This window comes from Castanea sativa, chromosome 3 (assembly GCF_040712315.1).
Source record: "Castanea sativa cultivar Marrone di Chiusa Pesio chromosome 3, ASM4071231v1".
NCBI classification, from domain to species: Eukaryota; Viridiplantae; Streptophyta; class Magnoliopsida; order Fagales; family Fagaceae; genus Castanea; species Castanea sativa.
The window spans coordinates 47561207-47573195 of NC_134015.1; the positions used below are offsets into that span (position 1 = coordinate 47561207).

General features: G+C 42.3%; 1 protein-coding gene across 1 annotated transcript; it reads left to right on the plus strand.

Annotated features, from left to right (window-relative positions):
- Positions 1-3399, plus strand: LOC142629067 (uncharacterized). The gene is made up of 2 exons (XM_075803058.1): positions 1-189; positions 2863-3399. The coding sequence occupies exons 1-2, from the start codon at positions 1-3 to the stop codon at positions 3397-3399; spliced, it is 726 nt and encodes a 241-aa protein (XP_075659173.1).
- The last annotated feature ends 8590 nt before the right edge of the window (positions 3400-11989 follow it).

Genomic DNA, 11989 nt, shown 5'->3' on the forward strand with positions numbered 1-11989 from the left:
ATGGCGGAGATTCTATTGAAAGCTCAAAAGTACATGAATGCTGAGGATGCGCTGGCGGCCATCGTAGACGAGGAAAAGCCGAAGAAGGAAGGAAGTAAGGAAGACGAACGCAGGGGACAAAAGAGGGAGCGCCCAAGCCGCCGAGGAGGTGACATTGACAGACGAAGAGACGAGAAAGCTCCACGACCGGTAAAATTCACACCTCTAATTATGCCTGTTGACAAGATTTTGACGCAGATCCAGGATCAACACCACCTAAAATGGCCGAGACCCTTGCACTCGTCACCAAGCGTGCGTGACAAAAGCAAATACTGCCGATTCCACAAGGATCACGGCCATTACACGGAGGATTGCCGAGACCTGAAAGGACAGATAGAAGAATTGATACGAAAAGGAAAGCTTCAGAAGTACGTAAAAAATGAGGACTCCAGCAGGTTCAGGGATGGCGACACGAGCCAACGCGAGTCCTCGTCCAAGAATGAGATTCGCCCATCTCAACCACAACAAGATGTGATCGGGGAGATAAGCACAATAGCAGGGGGACCCTTCATGGGGGGATCATATAAGTCCCTCAAGAAAGCGTGCCAGAGGCAAGTAAACAGTGTCCATATAGAACCCCTATTGAAGCAAAGACGGATGAGCCAGGATATATTCTTCAGCGAAGAGGACACAAGGGGAGTAAGGTAGCCCCATAACGACCCTCTGGTGATAGCACTCACAATCGAAGGGTTCAACACTAAGAGGATCCTCGTCGACAACGGTAGCTCTGCAGACATCATGTACTTATCGGCCTTCCAACAGTTGAAACTAGGTCCTGGTAGATTGCGCCCGTTCGAGTCCCCCCTCGTCAGCTTTAGCGGTGACAGAGTATATCCCAAGGGCATTGTGACGCTAAAAGTCACAATAGGCGCCTACTCGAAGCAGTAGACCCGTCATCTGGACTTCTTAGTGGTAGATTGCCCCTCTTCGTATAATGTGATCATTGGGAGACCCACACTCAACCGGTGGAAGGCAGCAACATCCACCTACTACCTAAAGATAAAATTTCCAACCGAAGACGGAGTCGGCGAGGTAAAAGGAGACCAAGTTTTGGCCAGAGAATGTTACCAAGCCGTGTTGGCTACAGGAGAAAACCACACATGGACGATCGAGGGAGAAAAAGAAGACAACATGGAAGCCCTGGAAACGGTGGAACTCGTCGAAGGGGAAAACTCAAAGGTAACGAGGATAGGTATAACCATGAGCCCCGAGATGAGGAATAAACTCGTCCATTTCCTTAAGGGAAATTTGGCCGTATTTGCATGGAGTCACGAAGATATGCCAGGTATACCACGCCAAGTAATCCAGCACGAGTTGAAGACAGACCCCGAGAAAAAACCCGTTCAACAAAAACGACAGGTTTTTGCCCCCGAACGAAACCAAGCAATCACGGAAGAAGTTAACAAGTTGTTGCAGGCAGACTTCATCCGAGAAGTTTACTATCCCGAATGGCTGGCCAACGTCGTGCTGGTGAAGAAAGCAAATGGAAAGTGGAGAATGTGCGTGGACTTCACGGACCTGAACAAGGCTTGCCCGAAGGATAGTTTTCCCCTGCCGAGGATAGATCAATTGGTAGACTCTACGGCTGGACATAAGTTACTAACATTCATGGATGCATTTTCAGGTTACAACCAGATAAAGATGGCTAAGGAAGATCAGGAAAAAACTTCTTTCATCACAAGCCAAGGACTCTACTGCTATAAGGTAATGCCCTTCGGACTGAAGAACGCAGGAGCAACGTACCAAAGACTGGTAAACAAGATGTTCAGCAAGCAAATTGGGAGAAATATGGAGGTATACGTGGACGATATGCTCGTCAAGAGCAAAGAAGAGTTGACTCACCTGGACGACCTGGGAGAGACATTTGATACCCTCCGAAAATACCAGATGAAGCTGAATCCTAGTAAGTGTGTGTTCGGGGTGGCTTCAGGAAAGTTCTTAGGATTCATGGTGTCCCAAATGGGAATAGAAGCAAATCCGGAGAAAGTGCAAGCAATACTCAGCATGGCAACACCCAAGACCGTCAAAGAAGTCCAAAAGCTCACGGGAAGGATAGCTGCACTCAATAGGTTCGTCTCTAAAGCAACGGACAAATGTCTTCCATTTTTCAAAATGTTGAAGCAAGCTTTCTCCTAGACTGATGAATGTGAGGCAGCCTTTCAAGAGCTCAAGCATTACCTCGGTAGCCCGCCCATTTTGAGTCCCTCAAAAGCGGGGGAAAACCTTTATTTATACCTGGCAGCATCAGCCACGGCCGTCATTGCGGCCTTAGTTCGAGAGGAAGATAAGAAGCAGCTTCCAGTCTATTATGTCAGTCAAGCCTTCCAGGGAGCAGAGGCCAGGTATCCCAGGATTGAGAAGATCGTGTTCGCCCTAATAATGGCTTCACGAAAGTTACGACCGTACTTCGAAGCACACCCTATCCTTGTAATGACGGACCAACCTATCAGAAAATCCATGAATAAGCCTGAAGCAGCTGGGAGAATGGTCCATTGGGCAATCGAACTTAGCCAGTTCGACATCGAATACCATCCTAGAACGGCCATCAAGGCGCAAGCTCTAGAAGACTTTATCACCGAGTTCACCCTTCCAGAAGATGACAACGGCAAAAACGAGGTGGAACAGTGGACGATTCAAACTGACGGATCGTCAGCCCAAAAGAGGGGAGAAGTAGGGGTCATTATAAACACCCCCGATGGAGAAAAACTCCAATATGGAGTCCAATTAAAATTCCCGACGACCAACAACGAGGCTGAGTACAAAGGCATACTGACGGGACTAAGACTCGGCAAAGCCCTTGGGATTAAGAACCTGCTTATTCAGAGTAACTCGAAGCTGGCAATAGGGCAGATCAGGGAAGAATATGAGGCGAAAGAAGAGAGGATGCAGAAGTACCTCAAGCTGATTAAACATTTAGCCTGTGGGTTCGATAAGTTGGATTTCGTTTGGATCCCGAGAAACCAGAATGCGGCGGCAGATGAGGTTGCCAAAATGGCCTCGTCTGAAGAAGAACCAACGAACAGTGAAATTCTCATGGAGATTCAGAAACACCCTAGTATCGAAGAAGTCCCGGTATTCTCCATCCAGAGCATAGGTGGTTGGATGGAACCGATCGTCTCATATCTTCAAGACGGGTATCTCCCTCGTGATTCAGTGGAAGCCAAGAAGATTAAAGGAAGAGCGGCTAGGTTTACAATTTTGAATGATACCTTATACAAAAAAGGGTTCTCCCTGCCTTATCTGAAGTGTATCGACGAGGAAGAAGCCAAGTACGTCCTTCACGAAATCCACGAAGGGGTTTGTGGAGACCACGCCGGGCCTAGATCCCTGGTAAGCAAAGTTAGAGCAGGATATTTCTAGCCAACCATGCAGGCAGACGCTACGGAGCTCGTCAAGAGGTGCGATAAGTGCCAGAGGTTCGGGAATGTCCAGAGGCTGCCAGCAGAAAAGATGACGACGATTACCTCCCCGTGGCCATTCGCACAATGGGGGATTGATATTGTCGGCCCATTACCCCAAGGAAGAGGACAGGTAAGGTTCCTGCTCGTCGCTATCGACTACTTCACTAAATGGGTCGAAGCAGAAGCAATAGCAACAATCACAAAGGCGAGAATCCGTAGCTTCGTGTGGAGAAATATAATTTGCAGGTTCGGGATTCCGCGAACGATTATTTCAGATAATGGCCAACAGTTTGACAGCCAGGGATTCAGAGACTTTTGCTCAGGCCTAGGTATCAGGAATAAGTTCTCGTCACCTGGACACCCACAGTCAAACGGACAAACGGAAGTAACTAATCGAATACTGCTCAGAATCATCAAAGCCAGGCTAGACGAAGCTAAGGGCGCGTGGCCGGATGAATTGCCCAATGTCTTGTGGGCCTACAGAACAACAGCAAGAACCTCAACGGGAGAGACACCTTTCAGGCTCACTTATAGCACTGAAGCGGTAATCCCAGTTGAGGTGGGTATGGCCAGCACCAGGCGAGAAGTGTTCCGCGAGGAGAACAACGACGACCAACTTCGAATCAATCTGGATTGCTTAGACGAGGTAAGGGAGAAGGCCTCGAACATGACAATGAAGTACCAACAGAAGATGATGGAATACTATAACAAAAGGGTCAAGCTCATAAGACTAGGAATTGGCGACCTCGTCCTACGCAAGGTGACTACTGCAACTAAAAACTCCGCCCACGGGAAGCTCGGTCCCACGAGGGAAGGACCTTACAGAGTCGTGCACTACTCCCGGCAAGGTAGCTATCATTTGGAGACCCTAGACGGACAAAAGCTCCCGCGACCCTGGAACATAGAACACTTGAAGAAATACCACCAGCAGATGTAAATCAAGAATGTACCAATTCCTCAAAATTAATGAAATAATGGTTCAAATAATGTGTTCATACAGGTACCGTCAGTAGAAAGTCCCGGAGACCCGCTACCAAAAAAAAAAAATTTGCCTAAGTAATAAGATTCCGCATGGACAGATGTACATTACTGACGAAGGCAAAAACGAAAAAAAAATTGCCTAAGTAATAAGATTCCGCATGGACGGATGTACATTACTGACGAAGGCAAAAACAAAAAAAATTACCTAAGTAATAAGATTCCGCATGGACGGATGTACATTACTGACGAAGGCAACAACAACAAAAAAATTGCCTAAGTAATAAGATTCCGCATGGACGGATGTACATTACTGACGAAGGCAAAACAAAAAATTTTGCCTAAGTAATAAGATTCCGCATGGACGGATGTACATTACTGACGAAAGGCAAAACAAAAAATTTTGCCTAAGTAATAAGATTCTGCATGGACGGATGTACATTACTGACGAAGGCAAAACAAAAAATTTTGCTTAAGTAATAAGATTTCGCATGGACGGATGTACATTACTGACGAAAGGCAAAACAAAAAATTTTGCCTAAGTAATAAGAATCCGCATGGACGGATGTACATTACTGACGAAAAGCAAAAACAGAAGTAAAGGAAAATGCTTAAATAATAACGTTCCAACCAGATGAACATACGTTACTGACGAAAACAAAGGAATTAACATATAGGAGAACATATGTAAGTAGATATGATAAAAGACTAAAAACCAAAGGCCATTGTTTATACAAAAAAAAAAAAACCATAAACACTGGGCTAAAAATACACATGAAAATTTTTAGATGTTCTGGAAATTGAGCCTTGAAACATATCAGGCACCTCAAAAATAAAAAACAAAGAGAGAATTTTGCTGATTGATAACAGGTTCAAACGTCCGGGGCGGCATCGTCTTCAGCTGGGACATCAAGGGCAGGGGCATCGACGATAGGAGCATCAGGAATGTCTCCAGGAGCTTCAGCTGCGGCGGCTTGGGCAGCCTCGTCAGCAGAGATCTCCCTGTCGACTATCTCCATATCTAGCACCTCCAAATATACCCCGGAAGGATGCTTGATGCAATACCTCCTCAAGAGCTCGAACCCTTTAAAATACCAGCTGAAGAGCACGGAGTTGTACTCATCGGTCTGCTGGAAGCCCTTGATGGCCCTGGAGGCGACGACCTTAATCTTTTCCTTTGCGGATGTGAGCTGCTCGTCCTTTTCCAGAACTAGCTGCTGCTCAACCTTAAGGTCGTCACCCAGCTTCTTGATCTCTTCCTTGGATTGGTGAACATCCTCCATCGCGGCTATCAGATCCCTCTTCAGCTTCGAGTTCTCCATCTCCAGGACTTTGATCTGAGAAAGCGAGGACTCAACCTTGGCTTCCTGAGCCAGATACTCGGCCGAAAGATGAACAGTTTCCCCCAACACCTAAAAAAAAAACACGCGAAGGAATAAATAAAAAGGGGGGCATATATGTAGATGCGTCACGTAAAACAAACAGGTTACCTGGACGAGCTTATGGATATGACGACCCATCAACTCATTTGGGGTCAAACCTGGGAACACCTTTAGGTCCTCAGCAGTCATGACCCCATGAGCCTGAGCCGTCGCCAACTTCTCGTCGTCCCAAATAGTGGACGAGCAAGCAGCTTCCTTCCCTCTGTCCGATGTACGAGGCCTTTTGGAAACAGGTGTCGGGATCTCTTCAACCGAGGTTGCCGGAGAAGCCGTCCTCGTCGTCTTGGCGCCCGAAACCACGGGTGTGGCCGAAGCCGCCGGAGTAACAGAAGAGACTTTCCCTTTTACACGGACCACCTTCTTCCCGAGGTTGGATAAAGGTTCGTCTTTCTTAGACCTCATTTTCTCGTACATACCCTTGTTGAATTTCGTCGTCATCTCTGCGAAAGAGGAAAATTTTATAAGAAAAAGAGCAAGTCAAACAAATACAGCTACAGGGTCGAGTCCGACGAACTCAGAAGCTTACTCTTCTTCCTCTCGATATCAAGGCTCCGCAAAATGTAGGGAGACGGATCGGGGCCGAGGTTGTAAAAAGCAAGTGTCCGCGGGTCTACTAAGTCGTCCCAGTTTTCGATGGTCTGGGAATACGTGATGGCCGCCTCAACGCGCTCCTTGTACCTACTTTTCAGCTTTGGCCTTCGTTTAACTGCACAAGAACGAAAGAAGTTAGTAACAATAACCTCGAGGACAAAAAAAAAAAAAAAAAAAAAACGAGAAAGGAGACTGATGCACCTAAGGTCGGGGTTCCCCACCGACGAAGCAACCTGGGGATCTCACCCCAGTCCTGGCTAGAGGGAGTCTCAAAGTCGTCCCCGGATACAAACACAAATCTGGACTTCCAGTACCTGAAGGACGAAGGTAAGCCCTTGACGATCCTGGTTCTTCTCCCCCAGGGTACTAGCTTATAATACCCGTACTCTTTAGACTCTTTTAGACGGTATAAATAGACAAGCTCGTTTACCTTCATCATATTCCCGTTAGCAGCCAACCATATTTCCACACAGTTGACCACTATTCTCCACGAATTGGGCATAAGCTGCCCAGAGGCGATCCTCAGATATGCCAGGAGCTCCATCACAAACGGGTGGACAGGAAGCCTAAGTCCACAAGTAAAAGCGGCCTCATAGAAGCACACTTCACCTGAGAAAAACTGACAAGCCCTATCCTCGTCAGTAGGCTGACGAACATGAACCCGCTCTGGAAACTGAAACCTATCCCTAAACCGACCGACGGCGTCAGAATCTAACCCGCACGGTTCCACGAGGGCATGAAAAGCCCTAACCTCTCTAAAGGTCGACACAGCTGTGTCTCCCTCCATAAGGTCGCTGCTAGACGACAACCCAATGTCGAGGTCACTAGACCTAACTTCAGACATCGACTGCGACTCCCTCACCAAGCCTTCGAACCAATCGATCGACTCTCGGAGCAATGGAAATAAGTCACCTAAAACAACGCCTAAGCTGCTACCCTCAAAAACAAAACCCCTCAAATTGGGAAAAGCGCCTAAAGACCCCCCTAAGCGAGCAAAGAGAAAGGAAATCAAAGGACAAGCTTCCCTAACCTCTAAATTACTGACCATGAACTCCCAGGCTAACAGGAAAATACTAAAATTCCCATAAAAAAAGAGGGGGAGAAACAAACAAAAACACAGAAGGAACCAGGAAACAAAAAACCAAAAAGAAATCAGATATTTGCAAAAAAGAAAAAAAGAAGAAGGAAGAAGAAGAAAGAGCTTACCTCAAAGAAGAGAAGCGAGAAACCCAACAGCCAAGCAAACACCAACTCGGAAAGAGGTAAAGAAATATACGAAGAGGGTGCTCAGAGGAGATGAACTGAAGTTTGAAAGAAAATGAAAGGTAAAGTACAAAGAAAGGAGTTTAAAAACTAAATGGAGGTGAAAACCGAAAATCGGCGGGAAACCCAAGGGTCAATCCCTTTCCAACCACATCACGCCACATGGCCACAACCCACGTAACGCCGCCACTACGCATTCAATGCGGCACGGAATCCCAAAAAAAAAAAACTGTTTGGCTTCCATGGTCGTCACTAACGACCATGAAACCTGGGGGGCATCTGATGGGATTGACGAAGTTAAAACATAGACGAGGAAGCCTTCACGGATGAACATGACCAGTATTCGCGTCATCAGAGAAAGAGTTAATGCCATTCAATGCTGCCAATAAAGCCTCAACCGTTACAAGACTAGCTGGACGAACCGGTAGAAACGCATTGAAACCCATAACTCTACCAGAGACGTTATCAGGGGAGTCATTAACACCCCAACAGCTATAATCCCCAAGGGTATATAAACCCTCGCAACACCAATACAAGGTACAGAGACAACATCGCAACCTATACTAAGTTATTCTTGATATTTTGACTATCGCTTTCTTTCACACTGACTTTGCCATCGGAGGCGTTGTGGCAGGCACCACACCGGTGACCATTCAGATAAGTTCTTGCCCCTGTAGGTTCATCAGAGTACTACCTGGAACCATCTGGACGAACTCCAGAGAGACAGATGAGATTCTGCTTCATCAGATTTAATTTAAGCATCTCTTTTTGGGAATTTTTCTTGCTTCAATGGATCATCTTATAAATTGTCTTTTAAACTTTAATAAAACCCTTTGCAATCGCCAGTAATTTGTTGTGGTGTATATGTGACACTAATTAAGTTATTAAAATAATCTTTTAATCCTAATGATACTTTTCAAGCAATGAAACGATTGTATCCAATTTTTATGAGGGTTGATTTTAACAATTCAATATGTACAACCATAACAAAATTCTCTCAAATGATAGTAGTATTGTTATAACTATGAAGTTCAGCATAGTCATCAGTATTCACAACTAAAATATCAAATGAACTTTTATTTCTTAATTTTATTTTTTTAATGATTGAGATATTTCCCTCAACGATTCTCATTATCACGACAAAATGGTTCAATACAATTTGAGGTTTAAGGCAATAATTTTAAGTGAATTTTTTTAATATTTTAATAATAATTTAATTAAACTAATCCACTTAATCAATACACTACTTAATAATTTTCTTTTGGTGAAATCATTTAGGGATTTTGATTGGGTTGAATTTTTATTAGCCAAATATTTTGGGGCCTTCTTGAAGGTGGAAGAAATAATTAATGCAAAACCCACTATTATATATATCATTTTGTTATAAAAATGTTGTGAAAATGTTGTAGACATATTATTTCTCTCACACACACACACACACACACATATATATATATATATTTATCATCCTACTACTTACTTTTTATACAATTTTTCCCCAATAGGAGGCCTTAACCCTTTTATAAATTGTTGAGGCAGACCATCTCTAACAGCTTAGCCAAATTTTCATATTGTTTGGAGAGCAAACAGTTTTACTCAACTGCTTTTTCAAATACATTTTTCAACAAACTCTTGATTCATTCTCTATCACATTTAAATATTATTTTATCATTCTATCTCTAATCTTTTTTATTATTTTATAATATTTTAATAATAAAAATTCATCTGGACACCAACAACAACTCTCCATGTGTAGAGAGTATTGTAGCCTGTAGGTAGCTAACCTATTCTATTTTTTTAGATTTTCGAGAGGTTGTCGGAGTTGATTTTTGTGGGTTCGATCTCCAAAAATGGTTTTAGAGAATCTACTGGAGATGATCTGGGGACCTTAGGCCCCGGGGCGTAGACCTAGAGCCGGCACTGTTCTATATCGGCTCCATCTTCTATCCTATGTTTTCAAAGCTAGGTTCAAACAATTACCAGACAATAAAGCAGTGTTGCTAAATTAGTACTAAATCTGAATGGGAACAATCAGACAATATTCTGGCAGCAAATTTGGACAAATGGGACCACTGAGATATTCGAGTACCCAGTACAAGATAAGGGATAGATTGCGAGACTATTGAGACCATGTGTAACAATTTCTACCCTAGTAAGCTTCGTTGGAGCAAACAAAAACAAAAACAAAAACAAAAAAACATTTATGATATGATAAACATATAAGCTACAAGTTTTTTTTTTTTTTTGTGTTGCTTTTTTGCTTTTTTTGATGACATATAAGCTATAAGTTATGATTTATGATGAATAACTAACACATTAACAACGTCTATGTTGACTCCTTATCCTTACAAAGTGACAAATGAGTAAAGTTCGCAAATAAGTTTGTGTATCAGAAAGACATAGTGGTCCAGAAGATCAAATTTATATTAAACACCATTGATTTCTTTTGTTGTTTTGTTTTATTGCATAAATCAAACTTTAATTAGCATAATCAGCCAAAAAGGAAGTAATAATACAGACTATTTCTAATGATGTCATTGATTACTTCTAAAAAGTGACAAGACAAGCAATTGTTTCCTTCAATTAGATTTAAAGAATTGAAGATATGTTCAAGGATAAAGTTTGATATTCAAATGGGATTTGATCACCATCTTTAGTCTTTACCATATAGATGAGATTGGATTGGAAGTATTGAGAAAGACAAGAACAAAATTTTCAAGTGGATATTGCCATGAGGCCAAGACAGAATAACCATTTAAATTTTTTATCTTAGTCTAGTGGTTGTATCAAAATTGAATTTCTACCATTTTATTTGGGACTATCCCTTATAATTTAGGTCCATATCCTTTATAATGTAAGGCACCAGACAAACTCTAGGCTCTTTTTCAGACAGGTTGGGCTAGCTGGGTACTAACAAAGTACCCAGAAAATAAAATAATTATTAAATAGCATAAGCACTAGAATATGCAACAACAAAAACAATAACTATTTAAAAGCATTTTGTTATTCCAAAGTTTATGTGCAAGCAGTCACGAGAGGCTGACACCTAATATAATTGAGTTGGTGTGGCAGTGAAGATCACATTGCCAAAGTAACCAGGTGGGAGTACCTAATATAATTGAGAGGTGTGCATGCATTGTCTGTTCGTGTACATATGCTTCATGTGTTCATTGTGCATGTAGGAAAAATTTGCAATGCACTTGAAATTGCTTTTATCAAAATATATGTTAAAGAAAATACGCGCGCGCGTGTGTTTTTATGCTTAGTATTGAGAATCTGACACAATATTATTGAGGGTGCAAGAAAATGCCGGTGCTGACTCCACTGACCAAGCCGAACCATCCCATTGGGGGGTCCATATGCTGATTCCACCGTATAAATTTGGGAAGAGCTTTGCCTAATATTAGGCCGTAAATTAGCAAGAAATTAAGGCTGTCCTAAAGCCTCTACCCACAAATGAAAACCTTTACGTATTTGCTATGAAGTAATGGAACTTTACAATGACCCATTCTAAAATTTATTTCAAACAAGAACTAAGCCCGAGCTCATTTTCAAATTTGATTAGTACATGCTCAAGTTTGTTCGGTTCATTTTCTTGTCAAATAAGCTGAATTTTGTTCACCAATTAGTATTTGATTAACTTATTATTTTTCATATATATATTAAAAGACTTATAACTCAATTAGTTGACACATTTTGATATTTTCAAATGAGACATCTAGAGTTCAAATTCTTCCTCCATTAATTATCAAATTATTATAAATAAATAAAAAGTAAATACTACGATTATAATTTTTTATCCCTTAAAAAAGCTATGCTAATAATTAATTACTAACTACATTATAATTGAATTTTTTTGGGGGATTTGAAATTGTATTATTTGAGTTAATTATATATTTCACCTCCTAATTTGCTTGCAACAAGTCCTAGGATTAGTATAAGTTCGTTGACCGCATAAGGGTGATCAATGATCCATCTTGATGACGAATTCCACGATAATTTACTACAAAATGGATGATTTATAATTGCCCTCCTACCTAAGGACAAATTTTTGACTCTATCGTGCCTAAAACCCTTATCAAAACCTACTGATTGAACTCTCATTATAAATATCAAACACCTTACCGTCCATCTCTACCTTTCAAAGTTAAGCCCTAATGCCTACATCCATAACAGTAAACTCCTAAGGGCTACGTATATTTGCTATAGAAGTTGATGGGACTGACGAAATCAATCATAGACGATCTCAACAAGACAGACGAGAGCGCTCCCAGG